The sequence below is a fragment of the Thunnus maccoyii genome, chromosome 8 (genome assembly GCF_910596095.1).
Source record: "Thunnus maccoyii chromosome 8, fThuMac1.1, whole genome shotgun sequence".
In the NCBI taxonomy this organism is placed as follows: domain Eukaryota; kingdom Metazoa; phylum Chordata; class Actinopteri; order Scombriformes; family Scombridae; genus Thunnus; species Thunnus maccoyii.
This window is the reverse complement of record NC_056540.1, coordinates 16,841,418-16,863,117: the sequence shown is the minus strand read 5'-3', so window position 1 is coordinate 16,863,117 and position 21,700 is coordinate 16,841,418. Positions and strand designations below refer to the sequence as shown.

At 40.4% G+C, this 21,700-nt stretch overlaps 4 protein-coding genes across 18 annotated transcripts in view; all 4 read right to left on the bottom strand.

Moving 5' to 3' along the window:
• The window catches only part of LOC121902128 (protocadherin gamma-C5-like), a 309,164-nt gene that overhangs the window by 44,890 nt on the left and 242,574 nt on the right, over positions 1-21,700 (bottom strand). The window contains exons 1-2 of one of the 15 annotated variants that reach the window (XM_042419372.1): positions 12,784-15,309; positions 3,347-3,740 (exon numbers count right to left, since the gene is read on the bottom strand). The exons of 12 other annotated variants lie outside the window; for them this stretch is intronic. In XM_042419372.1, the coding sequence (XP_042275306.1) occupies positions 3,588-3,740; positions 12,784-15,201 (2,571 nt within the window). In that variant the 5' untranslated portion in view covers positions 15,202-15,309 and the 3' untranslated portion in view covers positions 3,347-3,587. Of the gene's footprint in view, positions 1-3,346; positions 3,741-12,783; positions 15,310-21,700 lie in introns of those variants that run through there. 2 more of the 15 variants (XM_042419356.1, XM_042419368.1) reach the window with 2 other exon arrangements.
• On the bottom strand, positions 935-21,344 carry LOC121902158 (protocadherin beta-16-like). Its single transcript, XM_042419405.1, has 2 exons — positions 18,945-21,344; positions 935-1,457 (listed from the first exon to the last, which is right to left on the bottom strand). The coding sequence occupies exons 1-2, from the start codon at positions 21,327-21,329 to the stop codon at positions 1,455-1,457; spliced, it is 2,388 nt and encodes a 795-aa protein (XP_042275339.1). The 5' UTR covers positions 21,330-21,344; the 3' UTR covers positions 935-1,454.
• Positions 8,811-12,458, bottom strand: LOC121902149 (protocadherin gamma-A11-like). The gene has a single exon (XM_042419394.1). The coding sequence runs from the start codon at positions 12,407-12,409 to the stop codon at positions 9,998-10,000; it is 2,412 nt and encodes an 803-aa protein (XP_042275328.1). The 5' UTR covers positions 12,410-12,458; the 3' UTR covers positions 8,811-9,997.
• LOC121902148 (protocadherin beta-16-like) lies at positions 15,741-18,560 on the bottom strand. Its single transcript, XM_042419393.1, has one exon. It carries the CDS (start codon positions 18,181-18,183, stop codon positions 15,772-15,774), a length of 2,412 nt encoding a protein of 803 aa, XP_042275327.1. The 5' UTR covers positions 18,184-18,560; the 3' UTR covers positions 15,741-15,771.

Below are 21,700 nucleotides of genomic sequence, written 5' to 3'. Positions count from 1 at the left end.
CTTTGTACAGCTCTGGATGCCATTGGTGGACAGACTAAACCTATTTCCACCAATCATGGCATCAGTAGACGTCTACAGAACAGTGACGTAAAAGTATCATCCATAGAAAATGGATCCTGGTTATTATGACTCTAACATGAAATATAATTAGCTACAACTCATTTAACAGTCTCCCTATCACCTACGTTTTTTTAAAAAAAAAATCTGTATTTAAAGACTATACATGTATATATATATATTAGGACTATATAACATATTAATTATTGACTATAGGTGTAGATAATAGATGAACAAATACAGTGAATTATAAAAAAGTAAACGATTGCTCATTATATGACCACTCATAATGATTTATGTAAATACATCTATCCTCCTGCCTGCATGTACCTGCATGCAGGCATGTTCCATCATGCCTCTGTGGCTGACAAGGCTCTTCGTTGCCTTCCTGTGGCCAGAGAAAGCTAGTGCAGCCTGCATGCGTCATGACGTCTTCACAGTTCTCTACAAGCCTCAGAGAAATTATTCTGTCAGCAGCCAACGTAAAATACCCGTATGGAGGTCTGTAGAACAAACGAAAAGGGAGGGGGAGCCCAGATGGTGTGGGGAGGCGTTTACTCTCGTTTTGCTTCTCTCTATATATACATATAGCTCTCTCTCCCTCTCCATTTTCAATTCAGATAAATTCAAAGAGGCTTTATTGGCAAGACTATACTGAAGTACAGTACTGCCACAGCACATTGTACAGGGAAGTACAAACAGGGAAAAGTACAGTTTTTAAGATACAAACAATAAAATATTATGTTAACATTACAGTTCAAAAACAACAACCATGTCAACCATATTTTGTAATGCAAATATACATCTCTCTCTCTCTCTCTCTCTCTCTCTCTCTCTCTCTCTCTGTCTCTCTGTCTCTCTTTCTCACACACACACACACACACACAGTATTATTTACCTTAATTCCGCCAACCAATTATAAATTGTGAGGGCTGATTAGCCAGTGTTAATCTTACTTTCATAGATGTTTGGTCATCAGTAACATTTACATCATTATTAAAATATCAATATCCCTCCGCTGGCAACAGCCATTATTCGTTGACATTAAATATTATAATAAAACTCAAAACGCGTAAATTCATTACTGCCAATAGTAAAATAATCAATTTCAACATATGCAATTTAATATGTAATACAAACACTGACAGAAGTGTTTTAATAGTCATCCGCTCTAAATGGAGGCGGGCGACAGAGGGAGATGTAGAGAGGCAGCGAGGGGAGGGGGAGAGCGCTGGAGCCAGAGCTGTTTTCAGCACCACGGGTGTGGACAGCGCCACACAGGCGGCCAACTGCTGCTGCTGCATGCTGCTGGAGAGGCAGCCTGCCTCACTGGCTCACTGGCTCTTACGTAACAGACAGACAGGAAAACAAAACAGCAAGCTCCTCACTCTATTCCCTCACTGTATACGGGAAAAAATATAGGAGTAGACCGTGTCAGAAGCACACCTAATGAAGTTTTACTGCTGTAAATGTCCACAGGGCATTAAGGTAACAGAGTAAATATACAAAAGTAAAATAACGGTCAAAAATGTCCTGTCATGAGATTAGACATTTTTATTTATTATGTTAATTTCAAAATTCTGGTATTTTATCAGTGACTAAAATAAACATTCATAGATATTAGATAATGGTATTATTTTTGGCTTAAAATATGAAATAGGCACATCATCATTAAGACTTCAATATTTCAAATGCTATTTTGCTGCTCGTCCTGTGCTGATATTCTGTAGGAAGAAAGCAACATATGCATAGTGGAATTCTAATGTACACATATGAGTACACATGTATTTAATTCACACTCAAAATTTCACCTTGAGCATCATTACTGCATGTTTTCACTTGTGTTTAGATACACTACAGAGTTGAAGTTGCATAGACTCAAGAGGTTTCATTTTACCAAAGATAGTCATGTTTTTTTCCATCCCTCTATCCATCCATCTATCTATTTTTGATACATCTTGAAATACTTTTAGTTAGTATCCTAACCTGCCTCAGATGAACTTGAACTGAGTGACTAGAAAAACAGCAGCACATGTAGGATGTAAAGCAATATAATACAAGAGACCTATAAATACTAACTGACATATATTTAGTTTTTGCTAAGACAGCCTCTTTAGATGTTTCTGTGTACATTTTGAGGCTGCACAGTGTGGTGCTGGTGTTGGCCTTGATAATATAAAAATGATTTTTCTAATTTTTGTTTACCTCAGTTACTGTGGAAAAACTTACAATATAATGCAATCCAGTACACCAACTTCAAAAAGTTAAAGCCTCAAAAATGAATACAGAGTTGAATCATTAATTTGCTGATATTTATTAAATTTACACTGACTATGTTTTAATCATTCCCCTATCTCCCATTTTTTTATTTTTATTCTTTTGGTTGAGAGGGAGGATTTTCAATATCATCATTTATTAATGTTTGGTGATAGTTTTCTGATATGTATAATACTGCAAGTAAACTTATAGTGTCTTCTAAACATGCTACGTTCATCTCATATGTTTGTATTTTTACTTGTGTTTCACTTTGTTTCTGCATTATTTTGCAGTATTTAATGTAATAACTATAAAAGTCATTTGAAACTTGCTTTATAATACAATACTATATAAAGTCAGTGGTTGTTCAGAGCATCAAGACACAGGCTAAAACCAAGATACAGTGCTTGACATTATAATCACCACGACTTGATTTAGGCATGAGTTACTTTAACAGTTGGTCCTCCCTGCTTAAACTCCATAAGCCTGTTAGCAGGAAGAGATTTTCAACTTAGTCTAATGTCTTGTTCAATTTAAAGTACTCTGGCAAAACAATGGTATGTACAAGGAACAATATGCCAATTCAACAAAACTCAAAATAGTCTCTAATTAAGGCTAAAAGGGTAAAAGTTCAACTTATCATTTAATTAACAGAGAGGAGAATAACAGCTTTGTTGTCCCCATATAAACAATGCAGATTGTAAATTATGTCCATGTGATGATGACTGTAAATGGTAAATGGAATGCACTTATATAGTGCCTTTCTAGTCTTCTGACCACTCAAAGCACTTTACAATACATGTCAACATTCACTCATTCAATCATTCATACACTGATGGCAGAGGCTGCCATGCAAGGTGTCAACCTGCTCATCAGGATCTAATCTAATGCACACTCACACATTGCTGGCGCAGCCATTGGGAGCAATTTGGGGTTCAGTATCTTGCTCAAGGACACTTTGACATGTGGACCGGAGGAGCCGGGGATCGAACCACCGATCTTCCGATTAGTGGACGACCAACTCTACCTCCTGAGCCATAGTCACCCCAGTAGTCTGATAAAAACTCTATTTTGAGCTTCAAGCCACTCACAAGGTCACACATGTTCTGTTGTCAAGAAAATGCGTTTATGTACACCTGGTTGAAGTAATCATCAGGTGATATGTTTTGTGAGGTATGTGAACAGATGTGTCCCCTGAAGTGGAAAATTGGATTAACTCAGTGCCAATGTTTCATGTGTAGACACTGTAAAACAAATCACTGCTATAGTTTGTGTTAAAATCCTGTTACTGTATGGTGATCTAGAGTATAGTGTTCAGTTGTCAGTGCATCCTTAATCTGTGCTGCTTGGAGAATCATGAAAGTTTGTCCTACTGTATGTGTTTGATTGTATTGCTGTGAACAATATAGATGAAAACTATATCTTACCTTATTTGGTGAGTCAGGATTTAACAGGAATCAGGGAGGAAACAGGAACAGCACCAGGAAACAAGGGGAGACATAAAAGAGAAAAACAAGAGAGAAAGGATGCCGGTTAGACTGGTGGTCAGAAAACAGGGTCTGGATTTTGGAAATACAGCAACCAACATACTTACCGTGTGGTGCACAACAAACAGTTGTTGTGTAATGATTCACAGACAAGGAATTTTCTTTTAATTTTGACTGTCATGATTGTGTTGCTCACAGAAACTGTCCACTGTGTGTACACATAAACTATTTAAGTATATAAAAAGTGGAACCAGTTATGTGTTTGATCTGTGTCTGTGCCATTCTTCAGTCAGTATATTAATGTTAAGAATGAGTACCCATCAGCACATAGTTTAAGTAAATACAAAAAACCCCCAAAAACTAGGAAAACTTATATGGCTTAGTATTGATCAGAAAGCATGAATCAGAAAGTATGATACAATTACTTCCTGTATTATGATAATGATATAGCAATAACAGCCAAATGTTCAAACAATACTAAACAGGACACTGGCTATAACCTTGATTGATAACAGGATGAACCAAGCTAGGTATTATTCCAGGTCATAGAGCATTCAGTGCCAAACAAATACAAAGAATCTGAAGAAATGCATTGTCATTTGTGTGTGTCTGTGTGTGTATGAGTTTGAGAGCGCAAGTGTGACAGAGAGAGAGAGAGAGAGAGAGAAAGGGAGAGAATGGGACTTCATTAAAACTTTGCATGTTTGCATTACTATGCTTGTAAGAGGGATGATACTTTAAAAAAACAAGGAAAAAAAAAACAAGGAACAAAAATAAATAATATTGTCAAGAAAGACAAAGGCAATATCTCAACCTCAGTGGATAGAGAATGGTACTACATAGTCCAGAATTACAGGTCTCTGTGGCTGCTTTACCAAAAATATATCCAGTCATGTTTTTTGATATCATATTCAACAGCATTCACTAAACATGCTGTTGAGCAGTTAATAGTATGTTAGATTATGCCATGTGTGGATACAACAATCATTTTAAACAGAAGCATATACATACTTTGGTACAGTACAACCACTTCAGTCTAAACCACAACAGTAACATGATTGCTGAAGAAACTAAAAATTTGGGACATACTGCTATCACTAACAAGTATGAGCCAAAACCAAAATATTGAACTGCACTGCTGCACAAAGCCACTACCCTATAGCAACAGCAGGGGGCCTCGAGGCGATGCCCTGAGACAAATCCATGCCTTATTAATGAGATTCTTTGCTCTGTGACCCTGTTTGTCACTGCTGATGTGTGCATGAATGTCTTTGTGAGAGAAAATCTAAGCTAAGACAAAGCAAAACAGTAATTGCTTGTTTTTATTAGACTGATGTCCTGTTTCAGTGATACTGTACATTGAACATAAGATACCTTATGTTTGTGCACATTAACAATTTTAAGTAATACTATAAGATAACAGTGTTGCTTAAAAACACCATACATACAAAATAAACAGATCACCCAGAAGGAACAAGGAAACAAAAACGGAACCAAAAGGCTCCTGATCCTTCCATAGAACATAAACAAATATATATTTATAGTATATAGGTTAATCTAAGCCTATATATTAGTCAATGCACTTGCTGCAACTGGGAAATGCAAAAACAAACAGGGCAGCGTTGATCAGAACAAATATAACAAGCAGCCATGATCACCCTGTCCCCCTCCATCATCAGCCACCCCAAGTCTGAGGATGCTGTACCTCTTTGTCTAAAATAGGGGTGTCTCCTGTCCTCAAAGTATAAAAAAAATACAGAGAGCTATCACACACCAGAAGCTGCATCTGCTGCTGACCCCCTGTGGCTCAATGAAAAATGGAACAGTCCTGCCAGTGAGTCAGCTTGTTGCTATGGTAACACATCCAACCTCTTGCTTGCATCCCACCCTTCCTGTGAGCTGGTGATGGTGGCCAGGAAAAAAAGAGCTACATAAACAACATGGAGGATAAAGAATAAGATAGAAGATAGGAAGAGAAATGAAATGCGCTCAGACAGACACACAGTTGTAGACTGATAATATGTCCTACAAATAAAAGCATGTGTTCATGGACTGCTGGGTAATAAAGAATCTTTTGACAAATGGCAGAAAAGAGGTACAAAAGAGATATTTCTTCTCATCATGAACAAGGCAACCTACACAGAAATAAAATGACACCATATGGTGCTTAATGACTTTTTATAGACAGGACAAAATGTCCTACATTGAGCAATCTCCCTCTCCCTTTCTCTCAGTCTCTTTCTCTCTCTGCAGCAGAACGGTGCAGCTGGAGAGGGGGATGGGAGGGATGCAGAAAATGAGATCAGGATGAAAAAGGAAGACTGCTGAGAACCAAGAATGACTCCTACACAGTAGCCATCCAGTATTAGCTACAATTTGACACAATGTTAACTACAGTGTCCTATTACATAGCAACACAAATATTTATTATAGATTTATATACTTTTTGCTCAGTTGCAGTATAATATGCAGTATTATATGCAGTACAATAACACAGTGAATATAATCCATGAAAATTACATGAAAGTCATATAATTTAACTATATTATAACATCATAATAATTATAATGCACTAGATCTTTACTCCCCTAGAAGACAAGGCTTTGCCCTTCTTCCAAATCACATTAAATGTGTTGAGTTTGGGAACTTCACATAACTTGAAAGTTTAGAAGAGTCAAACACACACATACAACCATGCCGTACACTGATATCAAAAGTTGAGGAATTAGACATTTGATATATTTTAGTAAAGTCTATGTGGATATATTTCTGAGTGTTTGTGTGCTTGACACAACTTTGCCATTGCCCCATATTACACTGTTCTAGGTAATCCCTTGTTTAATCCTTCCCAGGGAATCAGCCAGTGCTGAACTCCACACTTCCATCTCTGGGACACCAGCACACATTCAAAGACAACATCTTTTGTATGTTCTTAAGCAGACATATGTCTGGTTTACCTGACTTCATGCAAAGTAAGGTACAGTTAATTATAGTATCTGTGTACTTGGCTGTATTCTCTGTTTCCCTGCAAATAAACACTGTGCACAAAAATAAATCTAATGCACCTGAGGCACACAACAGAATTGAGACCTGCATTATAGTAAACAATAACAACAAAGTCTCCATGTTTGACAAATCAGTGTATCAGTGACTGTTACATGCAAAAGATATTCTTTACAAATATTGTCTGTACAGATATATTTGAATGTCCTTCTAATATCCCTTTTACTTGCCCCCTTTCCATAGTGAAAGACAAAGTCAGCATCAGCTACAGTATAATGTCATGTTCTTGATACTTAAGCAAGGTGGATGCTTGTTTGAAAGGAGCTTTAAGCCTAAGTTTAAGGATGCTTTTGAACTGTTAGTCCCTATCCTGTAAGCTTAAATGTTCCTTTTTGTATGAAGCAACAAAACACCAGTCCCAGAGGGACAGGCAGCAGCAGTCATCAGGCGGAGAGAGTACTATGCACTGGAGCTATACACACATATTTTTTTTCTCTTTAATATCATACTCAGTATGGGAAAGAAATCACACCCAAAAGTGCCTGATATCTCAGATATCTGGGATATCTTGTAAACAAAAATCAAACGTAGGACTGTAGTATGAACGTTAACCACATCCCTAAACACAATCAGTACACAGTGAGTTGATGAGCCCCGCTGGCGTACACATGGGCACACAGCTGCTCACCAGACAGATTCGCCAGGAAGGCAGAACAATTAAACAAGAGATTGGGCCTGTGGGAACCAGGAGCTTCTGCATGTGATTATAGTTTTGTGGTCAGTACAAACAGCAAACTGATGATTGGGGCTTTGTGTAAGATCCAAAATGGCTAATGACAGCTCTGAGGTAGGTTAAACCAAGAGAAAGATAAAACAACAACATGCTGAAGGGGTCCAGGGTGTAAAACAGGCGGAACCATTTAGCTGCTTTCAAAGACATTTCTGTGAGCTCTGACCCCTATGGAGACACTGTCGTCAAAAGAATTTATGATACTCAGTAAAAACCTCCGCTGCTAACAAACCGGAGAAAATGAGACATAATGGTTTAAAGACAGTTAAAAATGGTAAAGCAGACACACATATGGTCTGATAATGATCACAGGCTGCTTCCAGCGGATATGAGGGTTAAGACAATTAACCTAAATTCCTGCCTTGTAGGATTGTCAACTTCTGTTTTCACATGCATATACCCTGAACTTCATACAGACTTAAAACACATACACCACCCAGAGAGAGCAGACCAAGCACGCTAGTTGATCTATGGCTTCCTTTGAAACTGGAAAAAACTGAGCAAATATAATTGCAGACAGACCATCCTCAACCACATCATACCAGCATTTATTAATCAGATATTTGGCACACATGCCTTTATTTTCCACAGCACACACATCTTTATAATAACAAAGTTCTTTGTTAGGGAAAAAAATCCCACTGAATGACTTACATATGCAGCACATAAAGTAAACCCTCACAGATGGAGACTCTTACAGGAGATAGTAAAATCTAGTCTGTTACTGTGTAACTCCTTCTGATTCAAATATTTATCATTCATACTGCCACTACTTTGTGGACAGCTAGATTTCAATACATTCTAGACAAATTTCTCTGGCAACTTAGTTTTCTTTCATCATTAAATTCTTTCATTCAAACATAAGCAGACTCTCTCCTGATTTATGACACCCCCTTCTCATGTGTTACATGAGGTATGTAGACCTCTCTCTTGTTATCTCTTGTCTTAAACTCCTTATATTTAATGAAAGATTTCTCTCAGGGCAGGCAGGAACTATAGCCTGATATGACTGTTTCACACATCAGACTTTCTTAGGCACCTATCTCAGCAGACAAAGAGTGCTGCAGATCAAAATGGCTGCCGTGCATCACTAACACGAATGCTGCACAGGGATGGTGTAGATTGTGCCGGTTACCACGTGTCTCTTCCCCTCCCCCGCTGCCTCTGCCTTCCTCCCCATCACGCTGCCTTTCTCCCTCGTTCTCAATCTCCCCAGCACCAGTAGTGACTGTTTCCTCTTCCCCCTCTACCCCATTTTAAGCCTCTTAATCAATGTTATTGTGTCATGTTTGCATTTTTAATTGGTTTTCACTAACTCCTCTTGTTATAGTTTGCCTGTATCCATCCCTTCACTTTTTTCTCTGTGTGCAGCCCAATGCCTATGGCTGTACAATGTTACAGAGGGAATTAGGTCACTGAAAAAGTAGTACACTGCGTGGTTGTGTTTCTATGCGAGAGCAATCTGTAGAAGTGCTTTAGAAGGGATGAAGCCAAGAATCTTTTTTTCTTTCATTGTGGCTGCTATACTGTTCTCTTGTTCTCATTTCTGTAGATCATCACACAATGCTCTCTGATAGGGCATATAGTACATTATGTAAGTCTGTCTGTCAACATGTTTTTACTTGGTTTGTATGCACAGATCATATTTCAATGCCTGATTTTTCATATAATCGCAAGCTCTAGTAGATGATAAATGAGTCAATATGAATATCAAAGAATGGAATTAATGTGATTAATGTGAAATACATGTGACAAAACAGCAAGGAGGATGTAGTGTCCAAGGCAAAAATTACAAGGCTCTGACGGTGTATCTTACAAAAAGCATATAAAACCATACATGTACAACCTCTGTACAAAGCACACCAGAAAGTCAAGAACAGTGTTGGAGTATGTATAATAAGGAAAAGGAAAAATGAGCGAAAAGGGAAAATGCAAGAAAGAAACTAATATAGTATTTTACTGATTTTAGTGATTTAGTGATAGTGATTTTATTTAGTATTTTAACTATTCAAATGCTTTATTTGGGCAAAATTGAGGCGGTAGAAAAGTATGGGGCATGAAAGGGGGCACGATAAAAAGTCCTGTTGATACTTCCCTAAACAGTGACAGAAAAACGGATGTTCAATATAGTATGAAATGCCAATGTAAATTTTACCACCATCCTTGACTAATATTTATGCTCAAATATAACTGTTTGTAACCTTAAATCCAGCCACACATGAGATGTGATGCAAAGAGACCAAATATATGTTGACTACCTTTACCACAATAAGAATAGTCTGAGATTGAGTAGACATGTCGGTGAGTACTTAATGTAGGCATAATTGGTAAAGTACCAGAATAATCCAAATAATGAGTGAGCAGTGGCTAAACTGAACTGAAGAACAGATACAAAACAAGGGTTTTAAGGCAGCAAGAAAGAGGCAGATCTCACCTCTGTGAGCTCTGACTCAGTTTTATGCCTTGGCACTGTCCTGGTATGGTCAACACTCAGAGTGCTCTGACTGAAGGGTCGGGAACACTTCATATCACTCTTCCGGGAGTCAGTAGTTCCGTACACCTCGTAACTGAACGCCTGCTTCAACGTACCGGTGCCTCCTACGTCTGCGTAAAGGGGCGGGTAATATGGAATAACAGGAAGATTTCCACTGGAATTGAAAAACAGGCGCTCGCGTCTCCACCTGTAGATTTTCACTGATATAATAACCACTAAACACGTGATGAAGAGGAAGGAAACTACAGCCAGAGCCAACACTAAGTAAAAAGTCAGGTTGTCATTGTACTCCTTGTCGTGTGTAAAGTCAGTGAACTCTGACAGCACTTCAGGGAAACTGTCCGCCACCGCCACGTTAACAATGACTGTAGCTGAACGAGAGGGCTGCCCGTTGTCCTCCACTATAACAGTCAGTCTTTGTTTCACAGCATCTTTATCAGTCACCTGGCGGATAGTTCTTATTTCTCCATTCTGTAAGCCCACTTCAAACAGCGCCCTGTCTGTGGCTTTCTGCAGTTTATAGGAGAGCCAGGCATTCTGTCCAGAGTCCACATCAACAGCCACCACTTTAGTGACCAGATAGCCCACATCTGCTGAACGAGGGACCATTTCAGCCACTAGAGAGCCACCAGTCTGGACTGGGTACAGAACCTGAGGGGGGTTGTCGTTCTGGTCTTGGATCATTATTGTTACAGTCACATTGCTACTGAGTGGAGGGGAGCCTCCATCCTGCGCTTTGACACGAATTTTGAAGTCTTTTGTTTGCTCATAGTCGAAGGAACGCACAGCAAGTATCTCTCCACTCTCTGCATTCACTGAAAAATAAGCCGAGGCTGACATCCCATTCAGTTGGCTATCTTCAAGGAAATAGGAAATGCGCGCATTGTTCCCAGAATCTTTGTCACTGGCTTTAACAGACAGGAGTGACATGCCAGGTGAATTATTTTCAGTGATGAAAGCGGTGAAAAAAGGTTTTGGGAATATTGGAGCGTGGTCGTTTACGTCCGAAATTCTTATATTAATAGTCTTGTTTGTAGAATACGGTGGGGAACCCTCGTCCATCGCTGTTATTGTTATATTATATTCGGGCACTGTTTCGCGGTCCAAAACGTCATCAGATACTAAACTATAGAAATTAATCGAAGATGACTTGATTTTGAAGGGTAAATCTGGGTTAATGGAACACTTAACTCGGCCATTTTTACCTGAGTCCAAATCTTTGATATTGAGCATGGCTATAACAGTGTCTGGAGCAGAGTCCTCTGGTATGGGATTGGAGAGGGAAATTATGCTTATGACGGGGGCATTATCATTTAGGTCGATCACCTCAATTTGCACCTTGCTTGTGTCTCTCAACCCTCCTTTGTCCGTAGCTTCTACATCAATTTCATAATGTTTTACTTTTTCGTAATTTAACTCACCTCTCACTGTCATTTCCCCGGTATGGGGATCTATATTGAACAGAGATGATGTAATATCACTATTTTGAGACAACGAATACACCACTTCTCCATTTGTTCCCTTATCAGCATCAGTGGCACTAACTTTTAAAATAACAGTACCCCTTGACGCGTTTTCAGCAACTGTTACTCTGTAAAGAGACTGGCTGAACACAGGTGCATTGTCATTTGCATCCATTACAATAACGTTAATTTTGACAGACCCTGATTTTGGGGGGTCGCCGCCATCATATGCTGTTAGTGTTAGTTTATGTTCTTCTTGTTTTTCTCTATCTAACAGTGTCTGGAGTACCATTTCAGCATATTTAGTTCCGTCAGGTCGAGATAGCATATTTAATTTAAAATGATCTGTCGGACTAAGTTTATACGTTTGGAGAGTATTCAGCCCGACGTCTGGATCTTTGGCGCTGTCAAGAGAAAATCGAGCTCCCTTAACAGCTAATTCACTCATTTCAAAATTAATTTCCCTCTTTGCGAAAACCGGAGCGTTATCATTGATATCAAGAATTTCCACATCTATGCGGTGCAGCTCCATTGGGTTATCCAGTATGATCTGAAAATGCAGAGAGCAAGGAGACACTTGCCCGCACCGCTCCTCTCTATCTATCCTCTCGTTGACTATAAGAGTTCCTTTATCCAAATTAAGACCGATGTACTCACTGCTGTCCTCGGTAAATATTCTCGCCCGCCCAGATTTCAGCCGCTTGACATCCAAACCTAAATCCTGAATGATATTCCCTACAATGGAGCCCTTCGCCATTTCCTCAGGTATAGAATAACGGACCTGGCCGACGGTCATATCTGCGACACAAATGCAGAGAAACAGCAGCTTCCATGAAAATGAGAAAAATCCACCCATCATGACAAAAAAGCCTTGCAAAATCCAAAGGGGAAAACACCACCGTGTGCAAATCGACAAAATATTTTTGTTCTGAGTCTCTTCGTGGCGTGTCTTTTTACGGCTATTTCCGAATGAAACAGGACTCAAATACGCAGACAGAAAAGGGAGGAACTTGCTTTACAAAAGAATGTTATTTTCCTCACACTGACCAACAGCGGCACTTAGGGACTTAAGAGGAAATTGCAGAAATTTATAGATAAATATTGAAAATTCGTATTGAGAGCATAAGAGCAGATAGATAGATAGATAGATAGATACTGTATCTCTGTCCATGGTATAAATGTATGTAAATAATAGAAGTGTGAGTTTGATTATCAGATTTGAAACATCCTAACCTCTAGAGGAGAGTCTGGTTCATCCAGGATGCTCTTCTCATTCTGTATCCGCTGCATCGTCCCTGTAGAACTGGGGTCCATTATCAGCACGTTCTGACTACCAGCTCTGCCGAACTTACAGTCACTCTTTCTGGAGTCAGTCGTCCTGCACACCTCGTAATTGTACACGTGTTGGAGAGTCCCTGTCCCCAAAGTGTCTGAGTAACGTGGTGGATAATATGGAATCACGGGGAGATTGGAGTGATACAGGATGCGAGACTGTCTCCATCTGTAGATTTTCACTGATATAATTACCACTAAACACGTGATGAAGAGGAAGGAAACTACAGCCAGAGCCAACACTAAGTAAAAAGTCAGGTTGTCATTGTACTCCTTGTCGTGTGTAAAGTCAGTGAACTCTGACAGCACTTCAGGGAAACTGTCCGCCACCGCTACATTAACAATGACTGTAGCTGAACGAGAGGGCTGCCCGTTGTCCTCCACTATAACAGTCAGTCTTTGTTTCACAACATCTTTATCAGTCACCTGGCGGATAGTTCTTATTTCTCCATTCTGTAAGCCCACTTCAAACAGCGCCCTGTCTGTGGCTTTCTGCAGTTTATAGGAGAGCCAGGCATTCTGTCCAGAGTCCACATCAACAGCCACCACTTTAGTGACCAGATAGCCCACATCTGCTGAACGAGGCACCATTTCAGCCACTAGAGAGCCACCAGTCTGGACTGGGTACAGAACCTGTGGGGGGTTGTCGTTCTGGTCCTGGATCATTATTTTCACAGTCACATTGCTACTGAGTGGAGGGGAGCCTCCATCCTGCGCTTTGACGCGGAACTGGAAATCTTTGATTTGCTCGTAGTCAAAGGAGCGAACTGCATGGATGACTCCACTATCAGCATTAACGGACACATATGAGGAGACTGGCACTCCGTTAACAGAGGACTCCTCCAGTATGTAAGAAACACGGGCATTCTGGTTCCAGTCAGCGTCTCTGGCTTTCACTGTGAATATAGAGAGGCCTGGTGTGTTGTTTTCTACAATGTAGGCCTCATATGAGCTCCTCTCAAAGACAGGCGCGTTATCATTCACATCAGAGATCTGTAAGGTGAGAGTGACGCTGCTGGAGAGGGAGGGCACTCCCTCATCAGAACAGGTCACGGTTATATTGTATTGAGAGGATGTCTCCCTGTCTAATCCACTGTCTGTTATTAAACTATAGAAATCATTGGTTGTAGACTTCATCACAAAAGGAATATTATCGTTCATAGTGCATTGGACCTTGCCATTTTCACCCGAGTCTGCATCCTGAATATTTATCATTGTCACAACAGTACCGGGTTTGGCATCTTCTGATATCACGTTTGATTTAGACATTATATGAATGTAGGGTTTATTATCATTCATATCAATTATGTCAATAATAACTTTACAGGAGTCAACTAATCCTCCCTCATCACTTGCACGAATGTTTATCTGAAATGTTCGAGCTTTTTCATAGTCAACATTTCCTTTCAGTCTAACTTCACCACTTTCATCATTTATTTCAAACAACCCACGGCCGTGATCTAATATACTTGAAATTGAATACGTTATTCTGCCATTAGATCCATGATCTGCATCAGTTGCGGTAACTGTCACTACAACTGTTCCTACTGGTGAATTTTCTTTCATGGAGGCTTTATAAATAGGCTGTGTAAAAACAGGAGCATTGTCGTTAGCGTCTAAAACAGTTATTAGAATCTGCATCGTTCCAGTCATCTGCGGCTCACCACCATCCACCGCCGTCAGAACTAAAGACAGGTGTTCATTTTTTTCTCTGTCAAGAGGTTTCTCTAAGACCATTTCGACGTTTTTTGTCCCATCTGCTTGGTCATACAGTTTAACAACAAAATTCTCTGTCGGTTCAAGTTTATATGTTTGCAATCCATTTATGCCTACGTCATGATCGACTGCACGATCTAATATGAATTTAGCTCCACTAACAGCGGTTTCACTAATTCTGAATTTCACATTGTTCTTTTCGAAGAATGGAGGGTTATCATTAACGTCTGTGATCTCAATAGTTACACTGTAAAATTCCATTGGATTCTCTAATATAATCTGAAAATGCAAAGCACAAGGCGTCGTTTGTCCACAGAGCGCCTCTCTGTCTATCCTCCCTTTGATGAGGAGGACTCCCCTTTCGTTATTCAGCTCAATATATTCGTCGCTGCCTGGTGTAAAGATACGAGCTTTACCCGATTTTAGTCTCTTAACATCCAAGCCAAAATCTTTGGCCATGTTGCCGATCAGAGAACCTTTTTGCATTTCCTCAGGAATGGAGTAGCTGACCTGCCCGAGCACGAAGCTGAGGCGGAGGACCGAGAAAAACAACAGTACTTGCCCTCTCATTGTTCTGTCCGACGTTATCCCAGAGTAAACCATCAATGTCTTTTAGGCATTTGTCTTCCACAATTTAAGTCAACAACAGGTTTTTAAAGCATATTCCCAAAATGAAAAACTGAGTAACCGCGCTGTATTTCCGATAAATTCCAGTCGATGCGTTTTGCTTCTGTCTCTTTCTCTCTCATAAATAAAGACAAGATGGGAGGTACAACGAGTCTGCAGTAAACCTAATACAAACTAGCCAACAGCGGCACTGTGAGTTCATGCAGTACAATTACATAGCAAATATGCAAAGGCACATTCATATGTTAACAAGAACAAAACAAAGGAAAAAACGTCTCCCGTAAGTGTGCAGCATTGTTTTATACTAGAGGTTTTTCAATATAAAATAAATACATGAAATAGAATTGCGCCAAAAAAGGTAACATGAGATGAAAATGTTAGAAAGTTTCCATTATGTTAAAATACAATAATCCATGAAAGAGACACGAGAAATGTAATTACAAAGAAGACGTGGTTTTGAATATGGAAACATGTCGCTCTCCGAGGTACTGGAATTGAGAATAAAGAGATTTACAAGCTTGACTTCAACGTAGCAACATAGACTCATCAATGTCTAACCTCTAGAGGAGAGTCTGGTTCATCCAGGATGCTCTTCTCATTCTGTATCCGCTGCATCGTCCCTGTAGAACTGGGGTCCATTATCAGCACGTTTTGACTACCAGCTCTGCCGAACTTACAGTCACTCTTTCTGGAGTCAGTCGTCCTGCACACCTCGTAATTGTACACGTGTTGGAGAGTCCCTGTCCCCAATGTGTCTGAGTAACGTGGTGGATAATATGGAATCACAGGGAGATTGGAGTGATACAGGATGCGAGACTGTCTCCATCTGTAGATTTTCACTGATATAATAACCACTAAACACGTGATGAAGAGGAAGGAAACTACAGCCAGAGCCAACACTAAGTAAAAAGTCAGGTTGTCATTGTACTCCTTGTCGTGTGTAAAGTCAGTGAACTCTGACAGCACTTCAGGGAAGCTGTCCGCCACCGCCACGTTAACAATGACTGTAGCTGAACGAGAAGGCTGCCCGTTGTCCTCCACTATAACAGTCAGTCTTTGTTTCACAGCATCTTTATCAGTCACCTGGCGGATAGTTCTTATTTCTCCATTCTGTAAGCCCACTTCAAACAGCGCCCTGTCTGTGGCTTTCTGCAGTTTATAGGAGAGCCAGGCATTCTGTCCAGAGTCCACATCAACAGCCACCACTTTAGTGACCAGATAGCCCACATCTGCTGAACGAGGGACCATTTCAGCCACCAGAGAGCCACCAGTCTGGACTGGGTACAGAACCTGAGGGGGGTTGTCGTTCTGGTCCTGGATCATTATTTTCACAGTCACATTGCTACTGAGTGAAGGGGAGCCTCCATCCTGCGCTTTGACGCGGAACTGAAAATCTTTGATCTGCTCGTAGTCAAAAGAGCGAACTGCATGGATGACTCCACTATCAGCACTAACGGACACATATGAGGAGACTGGCACTCCGTTAACAGAAGAGTCCTCCAGTATGTAAGAAACACGGGCATTCTGGTTCCAGTCAGCGTCTCTGGCTTTCACTGTGAATATAGAGAGGCCTGGTGTGTTGTTTTCTACAATGTAGGCCTCATATGAGCTCCTCTCAAAGACAGGCGCGTTATCATTCACATCAGAGATCTGTAAGGTGAGAGTGACGCTGCTGGAGAGGGAGGGCACTCCCTCATCAGAGCAGGTCACAGTTATGTTATACTCAGAGGCTCTCTCTCTGTCTAATTCCCCGTCTGTTAGTAGACTATAGAAATGATTCGATGTGGACTTCAATATGAAATACATACCATCATTGATGGAGCAATGCACTTTACCGTTTTCACTAGAGTCTGCATCCTCAACATTTATCATTGTTACTACGGTGTTAGTTTTAGCATCTTCCGATATCACATTAGATTTAGACATGATATGAATATCAGGTTTGTTATCATTTATGTCTAGGACGTCTACTATTACCTTACAAAAACCGGTTAGTCCGCCACTATCACTCGCGCGAATATTTATTTGAACATTTCCCGACTTTTCATAGTCAAGTTTTCCAACTAAAATAATATCGCCACTTTCCTTATTTACCTCAAACAATCTACGGGCATTATCTAGTGTACTTGAAATTGAATACGTTATTAAACCATTAGAGCCATGATCTGCATCTGTTGCAGTAACTGTCATTACGACTGTTCCGACTGCTGCATTTTCTTTTATGGAGGCTTTATAAATAGGCTGTGTGAAAACAGGAGCATTGTCATTAGCGTCTAAAACGGTGATGTGAATTTGCATTGTTCCTGACATCTGCGGTTCGCCTCCATCCACTGCCGTAAGAACTAGAGACAAATGGTCGTTTTTCTCCCTATCCAGAGGTGTATGCAAAACCATCTCCACGTTTTTACTCGTATCGATTTGATTATTGGTTTTGAGAGAGAATGCATTCGTTGGTTTCAAGACATAGGTTTTTAAACCATTTTGGCCAACATCAAGATCAATAGCCCTGTCTAAAATAAATGTTGTACCACTAAGCGTAGACTCGCTGACATTAAAGTGGACTTCGCTTGTTTCAAAGGTTGGAGGGTTATCATTTATGTCTATGATCTCGATATTAATACTGTAGAATTCCATTGGATTCTCTAATATGATCTGACAATGTAAAGCGCAAGGCGTCATTTGTCCGCAAAGCGCCTCTCTGTCTATTCGCTCTTTTATAAGGAGGACCCCTCTTTCTCTGTTTAGCTCGATGTATTCTGCACTATCTCGAGTAAAGACACGAGCCTTGCCAGACTTCAGTCTTTGGACATCCAAACCCAAATCCTGAGCTATATTACCAACGAGGGAGGCTGTCGCCATTTCCTCGGGAATGGAATAGCTGACCTGTCCGCACACCGAGCTGAGAGACAGGAACGAGATAAACAATAGTACTTGCCGTATCATTGTTATGTCCAACATCGTATATGTAAAAAGTCCCTCTAGCACCTATTTATATCAATCACAAATCCACAGGAAAAAAAACGGGCTGTACATAATCCCACAAAGGTGAAAGAAATAGCTGTCCAATATCTCGGTATGTGAGTTCTATGGGATACCGACTGTGTGCTTTTTCTCTTTCTTGCTCAAATAGACAGAGATGATGGGAGGTACTAGTACATGTCTGCTGTAAAACAGACACATATTGGCCAACAGCGTCCCTCTGAGTTCAAAGTCAAAATTACACGGAAAATGCACATACCATGCTTATGTGAACAAAATATAGGTGCCGTAATAATGTTTACACAACGTTCAAAATTCTGAACAACAAAGATTTTGGTAAGAAAAAACAAACCTAACGAGACCTACAGAGATCATATTATACAGATATTGAAGGTGATAGCTGAGTCTATTTTTGAGGGAACGAGTAAAGTTAAAATTGCAAAACGTTCCATTACACGTGAAGGTTTTAGTGAAACAAGAAAAAAATATATGCTTTAGAAATAATATACTTTGTAACTATCATTGGTGCTGAAACTTAGATAAAGGGAAATTGTGTATATAAAAAAATTAACATGTCTTTACTGAAGACGAGTCTGGCTCAAGTCGCCACCAGTGTCTCTGTCCATGGTGCTGATATGAGAGTGGCAATCAATGGCACCTGTTAACAACTCTATCAATTAACTAGGACATACAAATGCTAACATTTATTTTACAAATGAAATGAACCCCATATAACCAACCTCTAAGGGAGAGTCTGGTTCATCCAGGATGCTCTTTTCACTCTGTATCCGCTGCATCGTCCCTGTAGAACTGGGGTCCATTATCAGCACGTTCTGACTACCAGCTCTGCCGAACTTACAGTCACTCTTTCTGGAGTCAGTCGTCCTGCACACCTCGTAATTGTACACGTGTTGGAGAGTCCCTGTCCCCAAAGTGTCTGAGTAACGTGGTGGATAATATGGAATCACAGGGAGATTGGAGTGATACAGGATGCGAGACTGTCTCCATCTGTAGATTTTGACTGATATAATAACCACTAAACACGTAATGAAGAGGAAGGAAACTACAGCCAGAGCCAATACTAAGTAAAAAGTCAGGTTGTCATTGTACTCCTTGTCGTGTGTAAAGTCAGTGAACTCTGACAGCACTTCAGGGAAACTGTCCGCCAACGCCACGTTAACAATGACTGTAGCTGAACGAGAGGGCTGCCCGTTGTCCTCCACTATAACAATCAGTCTTTGTTTCACAACATCTTTATCAGTCACCTGGCGGATAGTTCTTATTTCTCCATTCTGTAAGCCCACTTCAAACAGTGCCCTGTCTGTGGCTTTCTGCAGTTTATAGGAGAGCCAGGCATTCTGTCCAGAGTCCACATCAACAGCCACCACTTTAGTGACCAGATAGCCCACATCTGCTGAACGAGGCACCATTTCAGCCACCAGAGAGCCACCAGTCTGGACTGGGTACAGAACCTGAGGAGGGTTGTCGTTCTGGTCCTGGATCATTATTTTCACAGTCACATTGCTACCGAGTGGAGGGGAACCTCCATCCTGCGCTTTGACGCGGAACTGGAAATCTTTGATCTGCTCGTAGTCAAAAGAGCGAACTGCATGGATGACTCCACTATCAGCACTAACGGACACATATGAGGAGACTGGCACTCCGTTAACAGAGGAGTCCTCCAGTATGTAAGAAACACGGGCATTCTGGTTCCAGTCAGCGTCTCTGGCTTTCACTGTGAATATAGAGAGGCCTGGTGTGTTGTTTTCCACAATGTAGGCCTCATATGAGCTCCTCTCAAAGACAGGCGCGTTATCATTCACATCAGAGATCTGTAAGGTGAGAGTGACGCTGCTGGAGAGGGAGGGCACTCCCTCATCAGAGCAGGTCACAGTTATATTATATTGAGAGGCTCTCTCTCTATCCAGATCACTGTCTGTCACGAGGCTATAGAAATTATTTGATGTCGACTTCAATACGAAGGGAATATTATCATTTATAAAACACTGAACTTTACCATTCTCGCCTGAGTCTGGGTCTTGGATGTTAATCATTGTAACGACTGTGTTGGGGTTTGCATTCTCTGATATAATAGTTGATTTAGACATGATTTTAATCGTTGGTTCATTGTCATTTATATCTATGACATCGACAATCACTTTACAAGAATCCGTTAGTCCCCCGTTATCCATTGCGCGGACATTGATCTGAAAATGTTTTTTCTTTTCATAATCCAAACGTCCAGTCAATCTAACCTCGCCGTTTTCCTCGTTTACTTCAAACATATGTCTGACGTCATCCAAAGTATTTGTGATTGAATAAGTTATTTTACCATTTAAACCATGATCAGCATCTGACGCACTAATAGTAGTCACGATCGTGCCTTTTGCAGCATTTTCATATACAGTGCCTTTGTATATCGGCTGTGTAAAAACAGGTGCATTATCGTTGGCATCTAACACTGTGATGAGAATCTGCATTGTCCCTGACATCTGTGGTTCTCCTCCATCTACAGCCGTCAACACTAAAGAAATTAAATCATTTTTCTCTCTGTCGAGAGGTTTTTGTAAGACCATTTCAACATTCTTTGTACCATCTGTTTGGCTGTGCAGTTTAAGTGAAAAATTATCAGTTGGCCTGAGTACGTAACTTTGAAGATTATTAGTACCTACGTCTAAATCAACTGCTCTTTCTAAAACAAATTTTGCCCCAACAACTGCAGACTCGCTAATTCTGAATTTAATTTCTCCTTTTTCGAAAGCTGGTGCATTGTCGTTAATATCTGTAATTTCAACTGTTACACTGTAAAATTCCATAGGATTCTCCAACACGATCTGAAAATGCACAGCGCACGGTATTGTATCACCACATAACGCCTCTCTGTCTATTCTCTCTTTGATAAGGAGGACTCCTCTTTGGCTGTCCAGCTCGATGTATTCTTTGCTATCACCAGAATATACACGAGCATTACCCAACCTCAGTCGTTTTACGTCTAAACCTAAATCCTGAGCTATATTACCGACCAAAGAGCCTTTCGCCATTTCCTCCGGGACTGAGTAGCTGACCTGTCCGAGGACTGAACTGAGAGAGAGAAATAAAATAAACAGCAGTACTTGCCGTCTCATTGTTTCAAATTATTCCGACAAGACGAAACAGTAACCGCGCATAAAATCCAACAGAAAGATGGACGGGCATTCAGACAAAATATGAAGCGAAAATAGTCCTCAGATTTTGAACAAAATAATGATAGTTGTGCCTCGTTGTGTATATCGGCCCCTCTACCGAAGACAATGCGGTCTGCGCCTGCCCTTTCCGTCTAATACATTGAAATGAAGAGGCGGTACTGCTGTAAATATACCACTACTGCGACAGACTAGGCAACAGCGGCCCATGGAGTTCAGAAAGAAAAACTGCAGAAAAATGTATTGTAAGATGGGATGGGTGGAAAAGCTGAGAAAACAACTTATAAAAGGTTTAAATGAAATTGTAGTATCGT

Coding starts and splice junctions, on each gene's coding strand:
- LOC121902149 (XM_042419394.1), bottom strand. CDS start 12,409: ATGATGGGTGGATTTTTCTCATTTTCATGGAAGCTGCTGTTTCTCTGC.
- LOC121902148 (XM_042419393.1), bottom strand. CDS start 18,183: ATGTTGGACATAACAATGATACGGCAAGTACTATTGTTTATCTCGTTC.
- LOC121902158 (XM_042419405.1), bottom strand. CDS start 21,329: ATGAGACGGCAAGTACTGCTGTTTATTTTATTTCTCTCTCTCAGTTCA.